The 18,488-nt window shown below is 41.8% G+C and overlaps 1 protein-coding gene across 5 annotated transcripts in view; it reads left to right on the forward strand.

Annotated features, from left to right (window-relative positions):
* The first annotated feature begins 9,378 nt into the window (after positions 1-9,378).
* ICE2 (interactor of little elongation complex ELL subunit 2) overlaps positions 9,379-18,488 on the forward strand; it is a 46,359-nt gene continuing 37,249 nt past the window's right edge. For 2 of the 5 annotated variants that reach the window (XM_067534744.1, XM_067534747.1), the window contains exons 1-2: positions 9,379-10,317; positions 14,360-14,464. In XM_067534744.1, coding sequence (XP_067390845.1) covers positions 10,289-10,317; positions 14,360-14,464 — 134 coding nt within the window. In that variant the 5' untranslated portion in view covers positions 9,379-10,288. Of the gene's footprint in view, positions 10,318-10,782; positions 10,942-12,571; positions 12,606-14,359; positions 14,465-18,488 lie in introns of those variants that run through there. The other 3 variants (XM_067534745.1, XM_067534749.1, XM_067534748.1) reach the window with 3 other exon arrangements.

Here is an 18,488-nt window from a genome sequence, read left to right on the forward strand (position 1 = left end):
AAAGTTTTAAAAAATTGTCCTGATTTCAAGTTTTTGAATATTTTAAAATAAACTTAAAGCAAAATTCAAAACAAAAAAGTAATTTTGAACTGAGAATTTTTTTTTTTCCAAAAATGTCAAAACAAAATATTTGGATTAATTTTTAAAAAAAAAACTCCAAAGCAAACAAAGCAGCCAAATCAACATGATTTCACAAAACAAATCTTCATATTTCTCAAAAAAAAAAAGTTTTGGGTCAAAAAATTTTGCCCAGCTCTACAAATGATTGGTTTAGTCCTGCCTTAACCTTCAGAGTTAGGGGCCCTTAAACTGATGTAGAAACTACATTACCACTAAAACTGGGCATACAGTTTGTAATGAATCATTTATTCAACAGTTTGTCTCTCTATATGAGTCTCCCTCAGGCAAATAATGGATTTTATCAATATTAGTTGTCGAAAAAAATTACTGTACAATATTCAGAAACAATTATTGACAAGGTGTTTTCTCTGAGTATTCAATATTTGAAATTTTAGCTGTGCTGGCTGGTTTTGGTTGTGACACATAGATCACATGGTATATTTCTTTTCTCTAATTGGAGGCGTGTGTACCTCTTAGAATTGGATTTTGTAATTAATATTTATACTTATTACTTTTAAAATTCACCTTCTATGACCATGTTTGAATAGTAGTGTGACATTTGCTGTTTGCTTGAATATTCCTGCCACTTAAGTCATTTGGTGGAATATTTTGGGAAAGCAAACAATGCAATAGGAAAAATTAATTTTAAAAATTGAAAAATGGTTGCAGTATTCACTCAGCACCTATTACTTTGTAGCATAAAACCCACTATAATGCTGTTAAGACACCAGATAGAGGGGGGAAAATACGTAACATATTTAACAAAAGGATACTTGCTAGTATGTAGTCCATTCTTAGAATTTTATTCAGGTATTTAAAGGAATTTTAACATCATAATAAAAGCTGTATTCTACCTTTATTCCATATGTAGAATTGCCATTGACAGATGGGTTGGGTTTTTTTGCCTTTATCATTGGTAGAATAGAGCAATAATCTTTTAGAGCAATAAGTAGACTTTATCCAAATATGAAATAAAACAAGATGCCACATGAAATGTTTAGCCCCTTTACATTGTGAAAATAAAAATGTATGAAATATTGTGACTATGCAGGTGATCAACGTACACTCTTTACATATAGGTTTTGCTGCCACAATAGTCACTGGATATCTTTCCTCACAATTTCATTACCTCTTGGAGCTGCACTTCACTAGAAAGTTGTTTAGCTTGGTATGATATACAATCTATATGACATCACACTTCATCTTAGGCAGTATCTGCATGCTTTCAGTGTTTGTCTGCTTAATATACTGATTTCCCCCTAAACTATCTTAATGTAGATGCATAAATTTTACAAGAACTTGCAATCTCTTTAATTATATGATACCTAAATGCAGAGAATTCATAAGCAATACAGTGAATTTTATTTCACAAAAGGCATATGTACTGTAAATATCTTTCTAAATCCAAATTTTCCCTCATTTTCTGTGTTTAATTTTGAAACAATTTATAGAACAGTGGTAAATATTTTGACTCTTAGGACATTAGCTGGCTGCTTCTTTATATGTAACTGTATTGTCTGCCTGCTCCTTTTATGGAGATGTGTTTTTGTATTGGATGTTTGGGCCAATGGGAGGCTTCAAGCTACAGTGTATTTTCCCAATTTAAATATATTTAACATATGACAAACCCCAGACAAGGCTTTTTAAAATGTATAAAGAACTGCAGTGTTAGGAGGTTTATTTGCAAACTGATTTCAATGTTGTCCATTTTTATGGCACCTTTAAAAATATTCTTGTTTCCAAAGTACAAAAAAAAAAAAAGGTTAAATATACTCTAGCCATAATTGAATGTCAAGCAATAAAAACAAATGACTTTTTGTGCATAGATTTAAAAAGAAATACAAATTTTAGACATCTGCATGTAAATGCAATCTCGTGTTCACTGCTTTCTTAAACTTGAGCAATTAATTCCTTATTTTACTACTAATTTAAGGACTTGTAATGGCCTGTAAACATTTTCTCCTGCTCTGTTCTTTCAATTTTATCTTTATCTCTGCTTTTGGGTCATAATATTTAATGTTGTTCTGCTCACCTCTATACAGTTAACTTTTTTGCTTTCATTCTGTATAGATAAAGTTATACTATAAACAGCCTACACAGTGCAAATATTTATCTGTTTATAAAATACCACATTATGCTGTATAATATCTGTTTTACTATATAATCTATTTTAGACATAGCTGTTTAGAACTAGAGTGTGCTATTTTTGTGTTTTTTCTGACGTGTGGTGCTAGATAAGTTACTTTTGTGAACAAAAAACAAACCCCTTTTATTCCTAGAAATACCACCTTTGGGTCTTGTTAATTTCACTGAGTGTATATGTGTATGTGTATGTGTGTGTGTATATATATATATATATATATATATATATATATATATATATATATATATATATATATATAAAAACTACATATGTCCAACAAGTACCTGTATCAGAGTACTAGATTTGGGCCATGGTTTTTCTCTTTAAATACATAGTATCATTATATAAATTATTCTGTAGTATATTTAATAAGGAGAAAATTACTTCACCAGTATAGATATTTGATATCGAATATTTTTTCTGTGTTTACATTATGATAAATGTGTTATGTCCTGTTTATTATCCATTGGGTTGCTAAAATGCTTTCACTGCATATCGCATCATATGAAATGTATGTAGCCAGTTCCCCAACCTAAAATGCTCTCTAGTTTAAGGGTTGAGGTAGATATTTGGCTTGTTGGAGGATCTCTTTTCCTGTTAGTATATGTGAGATTTATAGACCTAAATCTGCTAAGTGCTGGGTGCCTTCCAGCCCTTAAATCTAACAGGATTTGAGGGCACTCACCATTCCAGAAGTAACATGAACATGCTGATATGCCTAATTCCAGTTATTGGCAATGGGAATGTTCTGTAAATCTTCTATAGAACATTGATGTCCAAATTCTGACCTTGTTTATGCATATGTGATTCTCATTAAAACCACACGTGCATATTCAAGGATGGAATTTGACACCTAAAGTTAATGAAGAAATGGAGTTTGTGGAACTTTGTCAGTCAGAGAATTGGATATTTTCTTAATTTTTACACTGACGTTTATTTATCTAGAAATCATACTTCTTGGAGTTACTTTTCGCTTCAACTCTCTCCTCCCACACACACACCCCGTCGTTTTAATTCCTACAAAATTGGGTATCAAATATCTGAGGTAATTAACCTTTTTAAATATTTATTAGCATTTTTCTGTAATATTACTGAATTTATAAGATCTTTAGCAAAGATTTTTGCGCAGTTTATTAAAGACAATGTTTCTGTTTACTGCACTTTTTGATAACAGAAGGTAGTGAATTTTAAAGCCACGATCCTTGGCTTCTATGCACTGCTTTTATACCCTCAATCCAAGGAAAATATATTATTTTTACAGCAACATAGTATTGTCCTGAAAATAAATACAAACTTTTCTGCACCGTGGGTATATTTTCATAAGTAGAAAGTTTAATTGCAAACACTATCAGGACAATTACTTTTAAAACCTCTTCAGAGTTAGTCTTATTTAAATACAAGCCGTGACGATTTTATTTCTAAATCCCTTGTTGATTTTCGTCATCTTTTGATACTTTCAAACTGAAATGGAGGATCTGTTAAATTTTTATCTACTACAATATATATCATAAACTTGATGTTAGGAAAATATTCTCCCTGATGGTTTAGGTTTAGTTGTTATATAAATTATGCAAAACCGTATGGTTATATTTTCTCCCGTAACTAAATGTTTTAAGTAAAAAGACCAGAATAAATGCTGACTACAAATGTGTGTTGGTTTGATGATTAAGCACATAAACTTCACAAACCTCACTGAGTAATACACTCAGTTTTTGTAAATACATGCAAATTTAAATGAAGCTATACTGTACATGAAAATATGCGCTGTCTGTTATATGTACAGTATGTAAAAATTCCTTTTCTAGCCACAATAAAAATGTAAGCCATCAAGAGAAATGTTAAAATGGTATTGTACTAAAACTTTGCTAATGATCTTTACCCATGATCACCTAATTTTTCACTTTCTTGGCTCTTCTTTTAAACTCACTCTTACAATAGTCTGCTTATATTCAACAGTTTATTTTACTTTGAGTCCTGAAAAAACTATTTTAATTCATTTTGTAAATAAAACTGTAAAAATAAGAGATTTAATGTTGTCTTTTAAATACTCCAATTTTCATTCTAATATGAATGTTGTTATATTGTACTTAGAAACTTGTACCTTTAATATTACATTACCTTTATTAAGTGCATTGAACACATCGATTTTAGATGTGCTTTATGTACTGTTATCCTGTAATAAAAGTTCAGCTTCTAAAGGAAAAACTTGTCTTATTATTTTTTGACATTAGGGTCATATTCATTTTCTGCTTTGTGTTAAATTTATTGGTTGGTGGCTGTACAGAGGTACACAGTTGGTCAAGTTCTGGATGTGTCATGGTGGATTTTGTTGAACGAGTAAACCTCTATAGAGTTTGTTAGTATTTGACCCTTTGACATTGACAGACATAGTAAAGAACCTGGGTGCACATGTCCTTGCCCCCACTAAATCATTAGATACATATAGACTCAGCAATAACAAAGATGTCAACAGTGTGAGAGTAAACACTTGTGAGGATTGGAATCCAAGTGTCTGCTATCCTAGAATAACATTGACCTGTAATGATGAGACAGTCTGTCCAGGTTCAGGTATATAGATGTAGCATTGTGGAAAAGCCAGCACTACTTCTGCCTAGGCACCATATTTATTTACTAAACACAAAAAAACTACCTTAAAAGAACATTATTAAGTTAAGCACTGAACTGTTGGGAAATGCCAGGATTAATGTTGCTTCTGCAACTTTAATTCAGCCCTCTTGTACGTATCCATTATGACACTGTCTTTAATTACATGATCACATATTATTTTTTCCATAGGACCCCAACCTCATTCAATACAGAGGACGGATGCTATTCAGTATGTAGTTTTCTCCTTGTTTAATGTGTGGCCCATGCTCTTTTTACTGCACACTATCCAAACTCTGCTCTGAAGACAGAATTATTCATTTCCTCACAAGCTTTTCTATCACATTCATCACTATAATATCGAAGTGCTTCAAATATATATATTTGTTCACAACATTTCTGTGAGAGGAGAAGGTATTGTTGTCCCCATATTACCCTTGTGGAACCGAGGCACAGAGAGATTAAGGTAAAAAATATGCACTCATTTTTGAGTGCCAAATTTGAGACACTTCGGACCTGATTTTTCAAAGTACTTAGCCCATAGCACTTCATATATTCAGAAACAGCTCCCAAGACTTCCATTTGCAGCTGTGAGTGCTCAGCAAATCAGAACCCAGGTGTCAAGCCAAGCACCAAAAAAAAATGGAGGCGTGCACAGTTTGTGACCACCTGTGAAAAGTTTGGTTTAAGTGGCTTGCCCAGCATCACCAAGGTATTCTGTGGCAGAGGCCAGGATAGAATCTAACTCTCCAGAGCAGCATTTAACTGCTTTAACCATTTTCTTCATGCAGTCCTCTGCCTCAGTCATTATAAACCTTCACTTCTGCAACAAACGATGCATGGGTCCTACAGACAACAACCTCCATCACTATATAACACTGATTCATCCACAGAGAAGGTCCATTCTGTGAACTGAATGAGGCATGGGTCCTGTGGGAAAAATAGATGTGACATGGAGTTATAGACTCTGCTAATGTATACTCACAAAGCAAGGGCCCAGATTGTCAAAGTACTGAGGCTCCTAACTTCTGCTGAAATGGATGAAAGCTAGGAGCCTAAACACCTTTGAGGATCTGGGCCAAGAAGAGCAAGATAAGATTGCACAGAACTGAAATGTGGAGTAGCTGGCCATCTTTCCTCCTACCAGGCCCAAGACTGAAATAACAGGCTGGTTCGAATAAAAAATGATATGCATGAACAGAGCTTTGAAGGGGAAGCTTTGGCAGCTGAGATGTTTACTTACTCTAGCTAGTGCTATTAGTGTCTGCTTCTGCACCATTGAAACGAGTGGTTTAACTGTGGTTTCAATGGTTTAACTGTCTATGACTTATGAGAATACCGTTCAGTCAAAATTCATTTTATTCCGGTGAAAGAAATAAAAACTCAGTGGAAAGAAACTGATGTAAATTAGGCTTTCTGACACCAGAAAAATGATTATTGGGGATTTTGACAGGATTGAAATTGTAAAGGGATTTCTAGCTCCGAGAATAAATGGGTCAGGCTGCACTTCGGAATAGGCCAGTGGTTCCAAACATTTCTGTTGAATACACCTTCATGGTAGGATGGATTAGTGAATGATTTCCCACTCTACCCTGTAGTCCTTCCTCTCACAGGTTCCTGTGCTTCATTATTATTATTTAATCATCCTTATTATGGCAATGCCGGGAGACCAACCAAAAATGGGGGTCCATTGTGCTAAGCTTTGGCAGTTGAAGTAGCAGACTGTCCTAGCCCTGAAGAGCTTACAGTTTAAATAGAAAAGACACAGGAAGTGTAGGCAAAGGGATATAACACACATGCAGCGTGAACAATGTGATAGCAGCAAATGTCACTTTGTTTTATTATTTCATGTTTGAGTGGGTTTAGTTAGGCAGGGATAAGATAGATAGTTAAGGTGAGGGAAGAAAGAGGGAACACTGAAGAGGAAGAAGGGAGGATATGAGAAGCACATATGGAGCAAGGCTGAGATGAAGAGACTGTGAGGGAAAGGGAGAAGAGAGTTGGAGAAAACAGCCAGTCAGCAGAGGAGAGAATATCACATTAAAACTAGAGAAAGCTGACATCATTAGTGTCCATGACTGAGCTGAGTGCTGTCTGAGCAGCAACTAGAAAAAGCTTGGGTTAGCAGGATCTCACCTGCACTTCCGGCTATGTACATCAGAGCTGTACTTGCTGCCATGCACAACAAGGAATATCAGAGAACAGGGAGGACAGAAGTCAGATACGCCAAGTACCTTTTTGAAGCCCGCCATTTTACCCACAGCAGTAGGAGCATGTTTTTGTGGGGACAGTGGCAGAGTGGATCTGGAATCATGTACTTTTCGGTTCTGGAGTTATATCCCTGACTTCTGCATTAGTCTCATGGTGTCCCAGTCTTATGCATTATCTGGGTCTGTGTGTACGGATAAGCTCTGATAGATACAAGTTGCTGTCAGAGGATCATACTCTTTTGCCGGGGCACTCATTCCCCCGAGGGATAACGGGAAGTGGTGGTCATTTTGAAAGAACATTTTTGCAAAGGGCAGCCTAACCTCACACCAGGTAACAATGGAAAGAGGGCAATTCTTCATGGAATTCACTATAGAAGAACATTATAGCTCAGCCTGTATTCAAGAAGAAACTTTCAGTTATGAAGAATAGCAAAAAATGATCATTAATAAAAAAAAAGTTGAACTTCAGGTTATGCACAAGATCGCAGAGTTTTAACTACATATGGAGTTGAAAGAGTTTGTATTATTCCATTATTAAGATCATTCAGAACAAAGAAATGGGCTGACACAGAATGGTAAAGTGCTTAAAAGACCTATTTTAAAATTAATTTTAACTCCTACCTATAATGAATTTACCTGTAAGTTCTCAGAAAATTCTTTCTGTATTCAAAGTGTAAATGCTGTAATATTAGGCTAGATATGGATGCTCTCTATTCACAGTGGATGACCCCCTGCTTTAAGTGCAAAATTCAACCCAACCATAACAAGGGAACTATTTCTGAAGTTTCCCTCATTTTTGTACTAGTGTATCAGCTGGAGGTCATACATAACACATTGTTGCCAACTCATAAGAATGGCTATAATAGGTCAACTCAATGGTCCATCTAGCCCAGTATCCTGTTTTCTGACCATGGCCAGTGCCTGATGCTTCAGACGGAATGAACAGAACAGGGCAATTTATCACTAGATTAGTCCTGTCATCCAATGCCAGCTTCTGGCAGCCAGAGGTTTAGGGACTATTTGGAGCATGGGGTTGCTTCCCTGACCATCGTGGCTATTAGCCACTGGTGGACTTCTCATCCATCAACTTATCTAATTCTTTTTTAAACCATTATACTTTTGGCCTTCACAACTTTTACTGGCAGAGTTTAGCATGTTGACAATGTGTTGTGGGGAAAAGTACTTCCTTTTGTTTGTTTTAAACCTGCTGCCTATTAATTTCATGTGACCCTCTAGTTCTTGTGTTATGTGAAGGGGGTAGATGGCAGTTCCTTATTCACTTTCTCCATACCATTCATAATTTTATAGACCACTATCCCATCCCCATTAGTCATTTTGCTGTTTTCTTTAAGCCCCACCTGCTGAAATCAGAACATTATATAAAAGCCTCAGCATTTATTTTTTCCAAAGGAAGTTTTTAGCCCTCATCATTGCAGAGAAAAGCTTGAAAACATGAAACAAACAAGTTCATCCTAGAAGCTCAGAAACCAGAAGGCAATTAAAAAGAATCCAAATTTTATTATTTAAAAACCCCCCATGATTTTGAACACTTGTGGTAAGTGCAGAATATCCTTATTTGCTACTCAATTTGATCTCAAGTGACTTAGAAGTCTCAGTACCCCTGAATTTCAATGTGACTTAGGCCTGGTCTCCACAAGAGTTTTGTTGACCAAAATCAGCTCTGATCCACAAAACAGAGCTGGTGTACATACTGCAATCAACCCCCGGCTGACAAAACTTCCCTTTTTTTCCCCCAACAAAATAAAACCATCTCCACAGAGATGTAAGGTTTTTGTCAGCACAGTTAGGGTGAGGCAGTTGTCAATGTAGACACTGCACCCCTTTACATCAGCTGTGAGGCTGTCATTGTCAATTTCACTGCTCTAGTGGTGTGGTGAAATTGACAAGCAAGCCCAATCCTGGCTGCACCATGTCAGGGCAGCTGGTTCCTGCTCCCTGAGGTATGGGCAGCCATGTCAATTTCACTGCTCAGCCCTGTAGCTGAGAAGGCTGCCCCAGCTGGGAGCCTAGGGAGAAGCCCAGGCTGCTGGTCTCCACTCTGGGCTGGGATCCGGGCCAGAAGACTGAGTGCTTCTCCTTTTTCCAGCTGGGAAAGGCTAGAAGTCCCTGGTGCCTTCCCCAGGCCCTGGGCTGGGACTGGGGAACCCCCAGGGAGCGGTGAGACAGGCTCAGCTCCCCCCACTGTTCCTTATGTCAGTGGAAGTGCTGCTAGGGACCCGAGAAGGGCAGTGCAGACAGCAGCCACCACTGGGCGGCTGTAAGTCCATCCAGCGTAGGTTGACTTATGTTGTAAGTGTACACACAGCCTTCGGTTCCTAAATCTCTGCTGAAAAGGGGACTTCTGCTAAAGCTTTCGACAGCACCTAGGCTTTGAACACAGGAGCCGGCAGGAACTAGGGGTAGGGGGCGTGCTTGTGGGCAAGGGAATGGGGGGAACAGAGCAGGATGAGCAGCACACGGAGATGTGCAGCTGAGGGCGGGCAGGCTGCACGTGGCTCGCCGTGGAAGGACGGGTCAGGGGTCGGGTGCGAGCCTGGGACCGGACAGCCCTGCCTTCCCCGCCGCTTCATCACCGGCCTGCGTGAGCACGGGCACCTCACGGTCCCTCTGCCCCCGGCACTAGGGCAGGGCCTGTCCCGCAGGGGCGGGCAGGGCAGGGCCGTAGGAGGGTGAGGGGCTCCCCGCCAGCTGCCGGAGCGCAGCCGCAGAGTGACGCCCGGCCACGAGCCAAGCTGCCGCTGCACCCCGCGGCAGGAAGCAGCCGGTGCCCCGCTCCCGCCTCGGCCCCCGCCAACGCGCTGGGCCAGCCCGCGCCGGCAGGGGGCGCCAAGGGAACGGCCCGTGCCGTGCCGTGCCGTACGGGCCCCTCCCCTCCCGGGGACAGAGGCCGGGCCAGGCCGTGCCGGAAGCCCAGAGGCGTCCTCTAGCCCCAGGTCTCCCCGCCTGAGAGTCCCCCAGGGCGCCGAGGGGGGGAGTGGGCGTGCGGCGCCTCACCCAAGACGGCCGCTCAGTGACGCCGCCGCGGCTACAGGTGCGGGGCAGCTCGAGCTCCTCCTCTCTGGTTGGTTGCCTTCACCACGTGGGGCCGCGCTGTGCGCGCTGCTGATTGGATAGCGTGGTGAGGGCGGCCCGCGGCCTGGCAGCGGGGGCTTTGGTTTGGTGCGTGGAAGCGCCGCTGCCGGCGGCCAAGATGGAGGCCGCTGAGAAGCTGCTCACCTGGTGAGTACGTGGCTGTGTCTCGCCGCCCCGGCCCGGCCCGGCCCGACCCGGCCCGGCGCTGTGTGCGGCGGCTAGCGCGGGCACGAAGCCCGGCGGCGCTGCCTGTGCTGGGGGGAGCGGGCCGCTCTGAGGCGCCGCCGCGGGGTTGTGGCGTAGCTCGGAGCCATCGCGAGCCGCTATCCCCGCCCCCGCAGATTGCCCGCGCTCGGCCTTGGCCCCGCCCCCCAGCGCGTTTCCCACTGGCCCGGTGCTCGCGGGCCCTGCCCGCCCTCGGGAGGCGGTCGCCGGTCGCCGGGGAGGGGCCGCAGGGAGCTGCCCGGCGTCTCACGCCCCGCAGTGGTGCCCGCCGCCTGCCGTGAAGAGGCACGAATGCGGAGTAGGCCGTGCCGCCCGCAGCGCGCCGGCAGCCGTCTGCACTGGCCGCCTCCCTCGGGCGGGGCGGGGTGGGGCTGGGCAGCGGTGAACAAAGCACCAGCGCCCCGGTGGTTTAAAGTGTCGTCTATCAGTAGAGCATGCAGCTGAGCCAGTGACCTTACCGGTCAATACAACGAGATGCTTGCCTTTTACAGCGTTGACGACTTCTTCTTCCAGCTTTTTCCCGCACTACGCAGGGTCGCCAGAAAGGTTCATTATGGTCCTTCTCCATCCGATACGATCTTGTGTAGCGTCTCTCTTCAGTCCAACACTTTCCATGTCTCTCTTCAGCACGTCCGTCCAACGGATCTTTGGCCTTCCTCTCTTCCGGGGTCCAGGGGGCTCCATTTCCAACACTCTTCTCGTCACATGGTCCTCGCCTCTTCGCATTACATGTCCATACCTTCTCAATCTCTTCTCCTTCAACTTTGTTGCTACCTCTATCACGTTCAGAGGCCCTCGAATGTACCCGTTCCTTATCTTATCCTTCTTTGTGACATCACAAATCCATCGCAGCATCCTCATTTCATTCACATTCAGCCTAGTCTCCTCTTTTAACGTTGTCACCCACGTTTCTGCACCATATGTTAGTGCTGGTCACACAACAGTTTTGTATATCTTCCCTTTCAGTTTAACTGGTGTTTTCCTATCGCAAAGCACACCTCTACATTTTTCCAGTTGTTCCATGCTGATTGTACTCTTTGCTTTATTTCTGCACCCCTACCACCATCCTTTTGTACCACAGATCCAAGGTACTTGAAGCTTTCTACCTGTTTGATTTTGCCTCCTTCAATTTTCACTGGTGCCTCCCATTCCCTATGCAACCCTGAATGTGGGAAGCCATCTTCATGTGTTTTTGAACTTGCTTCCTTAACCTCCCCCATTCACTGGGTGGTAGCCCGTTCACCATATAAACCATATTGATTTGGCAGTTAGTTTTACAGCCGGATGCCCTTCCTGCCACCAGCTCCTTTTAGTCGCCTTTTATGACACGCAGGAGATACGTTTGGTCTATTCTAATCCCCAAACCAACAAGGGGATTTTACAGCTTTAACATGACAAAGATTTGTGCAGGTGCTTAACCTTACGCACATGCATAAACCTTTGCAAGACCAGGGCCAATGTTTACAATCTTTTATCTTAGAGAATGCCATGGTGCTGTACGAATTCTCTGTTTCATGAAGAAATCACACACTAATGAAATACAACCACCACTGAGGTGAAAAAAAATAGGAGATGTTTAATATGTCAGACTAACTCTACACAATAGGACAAGAAGTTTAGGACAAAATCTCAACCAGCTAGCTTATTTTTTCAGTTTACCAGACATCTTTTAGGTAGGTAGGTAGTGCATCAAGGGTAATTACAATGGTTATTTATCAGGTAGTGGAGGAGAGAGGAAGAAATAATAATTATTTGCATTACTTCTTTCAGAAGACTCCTAAAGCACTTTTAAATTATTATACATAATCTCCACATCCACCTGTAGCATGGAATCTGACACCTATTTAACAGCGCACAATAACCTAGAACAGTTTAAGGTGAAAAGTGACAAATACTATGTCCACCTGAAATTGCCTAGCAAGTTTTAAGTAGACCGTTTACAGTTCTTACGTTTTATTGATGCTTGTTAAGAAAATTTTGACTGCACTAGTTTTGATTTATACTCTATTTTTTAGATGTTATGACACTCTTTGCAAGAATAGTGATGTTGATTCTGGTGTCCAAGTAATTCCATTTACCTAACTAAATTCCCCTTGCAGTTTCAGTTAGAGTATTCTTCATTTCTCTGCTAATCTGTTGAGTAATGTTGCTGTGCTTTGTTAAATCACTGCCACAGGTCACCGCAGAATGTGTCTGTATATCCGTGTCAGGTAATATTATTCCTATGTGGATGTACATATGCAGATCTGTGTCCCCTAATCGTGCTAGTTTTTGCACTCACCCTTCTGGACCAGTAGGTGCAGAAATACTAGCAATGCCCTTCAATTCTGCTGTGGATATATAAAGAAGGTAAAAATAAAACTGTTTGTTTTTCTTGTGCCCTATTCTCTGAATATTCCTAGCAGGAGCAAAAGGCACACTTAGCCCTTCCTCAGTGACCAGGTTAGGAGCTGAGAAAGAAACTAGAGTCATCACAGTTATTTTGCTGCTACTGCTTCTCTTGCCTTGCTGGTGGTGATTTATATGATTGAAGACAGGTGTGATCTTCTGATGGAAGGGAGTAAAGGAACATGAGACAAATGGAGAGGGAGAAGGGATTCAGAAAAGCCTTGTTAGTATATCAAAGTTTAGAACTCATTTTGGCCCCTCATTTCCTAAGCCAGTAGGGAGTAGGAACCACATGAAGACAGTGCACTATTTCTGGGGATCCAGATCTTGCATTAATCTCGAGCAGCTTTCCTCCCCGTTGGACAGTGAAGGAACAGCACTAGTGGTCTTCAGAGCTGGAGGGAAAGTTGCTGCAGTACGAGTCCTTATAACTGTGTTGGGGATGCATAGAATCATGAAGATGTACTAAAATGAGCATCTTAAAAAAGTCCCCATTTGTGCTCTCCTATAAAACAAGAGGTGGACAAAGAAAGACTGGCAGAAATGCGATACAATACATAAACAAAACATGGATTTATATTTTGGAGAGGAAGTGGGGAACAACAATAGAAAAAGAGAAGTGACTGATTTTAAGATGATGGATGATTACATTTGAGTTTTTCTCCTACTGAGAGAAACACAGAAACAAACCCTCCTCATGTAACTTCCTACTTCATTTGAATGAATGTTTAGGTTGATCTACCTCTCATAAATCATGGGTTTATGGAGCAGCTACCATAGAAGAAATTAAATTATTTAGCTAGAAATTACCAGTGCTGTATGCAGGACTGAAGTGCCATTTCCTAAGGGATTTCAAGATTTTGAAATTTGACTTCATTCTGAATCAGAGCAAAACCTGAACATTTGGAAAACCTTAATGAAAGAGAATTCTGGGGAGGAGGAGGGGGAATGTTTGGAGTTCAAAATATTTTGTTTCAGTAAAATCTAGATGTGGTGTTTACATTTTGACTTAATTTTTATTATGACAGTATAATACAAAATAAAAATATTGAAATGAAAAATTATTTCAAAAGAAAAAAATTGAAATGTTTCATTCTGAAAATGTCAAAGCAGGATCTTTCAGCATTGTCAGAACTTGTTTCCATATTATTTTCGAAATGGAATTCCAGCAGAATTGACCCAACTTTGCAAAATGTTTCAGTTTGTATGGATCCACAATATTCCAACAAAATATGGCTCCGTAAAATTGTCTCTCACCAGCTCTAGACATTTCCCCCATCCTATCTATAAACTTTCTTTTGGATTGTGAGGAACTTGTTCACTTTAGTGTTGAAATGAAATATTGGATTAGCTATATCTGTCTGAGGAGGAGGCAAACAATGTAGATAACATTCTCCCCTATTTCACACCAATTTGTATGCTTTATTTCTTAATGATTCAGAGAATCAATTTTCAAATTCTGTGAGTGTTCAGTCACTTAGATATTGTCCTTATATGGATATCATTCGTCATAGAGTCAGTGTTGTGTTTTGCGAGATTGAATTGCAAGTACTTGTCTTTTTTTTTTTTTAAACAGGGATATTTCACCAAAAAATGGTGGTGAAGTGTTTTTCTCACGAGACATTTATGAAAAATATTCATTGGCTCCAACTCTCTCTGAACTGTGGATTTTGTCAAACAAGTATGTATTCTCTTTCAGCTGTTGTGAATATTCCGTGTTGCTTGTCTGCTTCCTTTCAAAACATACTTTTTTCTTATTTGACTTAAAAAACAAAACAGCAAGGAAAACAAACCTTGTTACCCAACACGTGAGGAAACTCACTTGTTTGACAGTTATGCATTCATCTCTGTCCTTCTGTCATCTCTTTTTGGCGTTCTCATAAAGCAGGAGACCTGCTGTGTCCTTGGGTGGTGCTCTGCTTCCACACTGATACCTAAGAAGAAAAACTTAAGTAAAACTCCCTTCACTGGCAATTTCAGGGGATCCTGCTTTCTGTGGCCTAGTATCTTTGGCAAGGCTGGCTCTGTTCCACTCCCTGTTTTTCCATCTTTATTTCACTTTGGAGAGGGTTGGTGTTGTTGACTGAGTTAGAATCCCATTTATTCATGTCGTATGACTTATCTATTTACATAGATACAACAGAGTGCTAGGCTCTTTATAGACAAGGTCACTGCCTTAAAGAGCAACTAAGCTAAACAAACTACATATATCAGGGAAATGGGATGCCGCAAAAAGCAGCAGTGATATTGGCACACGTGATGTTAATTCCACAACTTTTGTTTCTTCTTGTTGTTTTGCTAACACTTGTTATAAAGTAGGACTAGCATTTGTATGGCTTAAGGGAGTTTTCATGCTATCTGTCAGAGCACTGGATCCCAAATGAACAGAATACGGATTTGCGGGCACAGTGTTTTGAGAGGTGTTTGGTATGTTCGGGGAGTGTGACAAGCAATCTGCCCTCTCTTCAGTAAACAAGTGTGCATGTGCTTTTTAATCCATTTCTGTCTTCTGACACTATTTTCTTATTTCTTTATAGGTTAACTAATTTTTCTTAAAAATAACTGAACCTGTTTCAGAAACCAAATAATTACTGGAATATGTATAGATTAAATATTTCAGATATTCAAGTATAGATATTAAACCAACCATTCGAAAATCAGTTCCTTCATTTACATATATATGTCAAGACCTGAGTTCAGGTTTCCCTGCCTACAATGGCTTTTGTGGAATACAGTGATCCTATTCTATCCTTGACCTATCACTAAATTGTGATATGACACTGCCCAGTAGGACTTGGACTGATGCTGCCTGTCACATAGACAAAGACATCCTGTAGGAAGTATTTGCATTTCCCAAGACCTGGATGAAATTCAGCACTGACCAATAGTGAAATACTCTGTATGCAGTTAGCAATGTTTTGAGCCAGATGGTCCCTAATTTCTCTTTTGCCTAAATTCAGTTTTTAATTTTATTAAAATCACTGTAGAGGCAAACTGATTGCTGTGGGGTCGGGGGAGGAGTGTGCAGAGAGGTATTACAGAAAGAGAAAGAGATAAGAATTAAAGAATTGCTGTGATCAGGGGAGTGTGGACTTTGGAGAAGGAACTGACTCCAAATAGGAATTATACTATTCTTTTCCAGCTGTGATCCCCAGCATTTTCTATGAGGGCATATTGTGCCAGTCATTTCTGCTTACATCCACCGCATGGTCCTCTTCATCCCCTACCTCCAAAGAAATGGAATAGAAATAAAGCAGTCATCATGCTACATCTAGAGAAGCACTATTTTGCCTGGGAGTTGTGTGCAGTTGGGTATCCAACTTAAGACCTAGAAGGGGACAACAGCAGCATCTTGGAGGAAGACTCTTAAGGATATGCCAGGAATTTGTGAATCACTATATAGGGACCCCTGATAGCATTTAACTGAGATACCAGTATTTTTTCCCTTCCCATGGAAGCTGTAGCTAAGAAGAGGGTGGACTATATAAAGTGAAGGGGAAAAATGTAAACCATTAGCTCAGATAAAGTATAACTGTAAATAGGAATGGAAAGGCCCTGTTGGATTATTTTGGTTTGCACCTGATGAAAATTTTGACACTGCACAGTGAAATAATCTTGATGTGCTGCCATTTAATTCTGTGCTGAATGTAGCCAATTTAAACTGCTAGAATTTCTTGACATTCCTACATTGGCAAATCTGAGTCAGCATCTTGTCGCTGCTGCAGCTTAATTAAATTTGCCAGTTTGTGCCGCAAGGATGGACATGTTCTCATATTCAGAGAGACAGCTGTGAAGTATTATTAAGAGCTGTGGACGTGATACTGTTAGGTATGAATAGCTCTTGAGACATTTTCTAGTGCTGAAATCAAATTCCTAAAATATGTTTTTCCAAGATCAGCAGTTAAGGTTCATCTTGTTAACCTAAAATATTCCCGTTTTTAAGCACCCGTATTGTAAATACATACGGGCTAAGTAAGCCTTCTTATACTGAGGTTGTTTTAAGAACCAACCTTATTACCTACCTTGCTGACTGTTGCTAGACCATTTCTTCCTCCATACCAGTCCTCCCCATCATGTCCAGCCTGTGTTACCTTGTTTTAGCAACTGATTCTAGTACTACTTGATATTATAAATGGCACTCTGAATAGTGTGTTCCATTCTTGGGAAAAGTCTTCTCTGAAATCTCGACTTTCCCTGCTGTTAAGACAGGGCTCGACAAACCCCGGGCGCCAGGTCGCCATGGCACCTAGAAATTTAATTCTGGCACCTAGTATTTCTCCGGGGGGGGAGTGGCCACCATGCTCCGGCCAGGGCGCCACTGCGCCCAAGTGGCAGGGCCGAGAGGGGGAAGCACTGCGGATGCCACGCTCCAGGCAGGGTGCCCCGCCGCTGGGCCCACATTGTGGGAGTAGGCCGGGGCCAGGAGGGGAGAGCGGCTGCTGCGTTCTAGCCAGTGTGCTGCCGGGCCTGTGTTGTGGGAGAGGGGTGGGTGGAAGGGTCGGGGCCAGGAGGGGAGAGCGGCTGCAGTGCTCCAGCCAGGGCTCCTTGCTGCTGGGCCCATGTTATCTGGCTCCTTAATTTTTGGGCTTGCTCCTAGCTCTGTAACAAATCTGTCGAGCCCTGTGTTAAGATCATACTGCTTCCATTTTAAAAGAGGCTTCAGGGTCAAGTACTTCTCTTTTATTGTCAGAACTTTAGTTCAGGAGTAAGGCCTTGTCTACACTGGAAAAATAAGTCGACCTAACACAGGTCAATTTACAGCCAGCGCAGTAATTACTGTATTGATTTAAGTATTTACAATACATATACTTGAAGTAATTACTGAGGTGGCTGACGTCCACACTACCCTCCCTGAGTTGGTGGTGCATGTCCTCACCAGGAGCATTTCTACTGATCTAAGAGGGGCAGTGTGGGGAGCTGCGAGACTGGGCTCTCAGCACCCTGCCGGAGCCCCACAGGCTCCCGTGCTCCCAGCGGACTGCCCCCCACTCCCTATTTCCTGCCGGGAGCCAGCCCCGGTCTTCTCCCCATTCCCCACCAGGAACCAGGGGAAGCTTCCAGGGGCTTCTCTCTTCTCCCCACCCTCTCCCCCCCCCTGCCTGTTCCCAGGGGAAAGCAGCCGGGGGCTTATTGCCCCTGAGGAAGGGGTCTAGCTGCCCTTGCTTCTCACTCCCCACCAGGAGCCATGCAGCCTTGTCATTTTCATGGCTGGGCTTCTCCCCTCCCCGCTGGGAGCTGGGATCCAGGCACCCCCAGCTTCTCCTGTCCTAGCTCGCAAGGGGGAGCCAGGGTCCAGTCACTGCCCTGCTCCCAGCTGGTTTTCTTGTAAATTTCAGGGCTCTGGAGCCCTGAAATAGACAAGAATGACCCCTAACTACCAATGTGAGAGAATGCAGTGTCTACATAGACATTTCCTCTTCCTAGCTATGCCGACATAAGCCCTACATCTCTCATTGAGGTGGTTTTATTATGTTGGCATATCAAGGGAGTTACATTGGTGGGAGAAGTATTTGAGTGTGTACACCTTCACTGTTTTGTCGACAAAAGCTGACTTATCGGAAACTCTAGTGTAGAGCAGCCCTGAGTGAGGAGGCTCAGTTGATTACAAGTTGTTGACACTCATAATTTAAGAAACATAAGGGGCAAACTCAAAGCGGGATCAGAACATCAGGTGCAAGACCTGTAGACCGCTGATACTCAGACCT

This window comes from Emydura macquarii, unplaced genomic scaffold (genome assembly GCF_026122565.2).
Source record: "Emydura macquarii macquarii isolate MOO-44397 ecotype Brisbane River unplaced genomic scaffold, CSIRO-AGI_Emac_v2 contig_3451, whole genome shotgun sequence".
Taxonomy (NCBI): domain Eukaryota; kingdom Metazoa; phylum Chordata; order Testudines; family Chelidae; genus Emydura; species Emydura macquarii.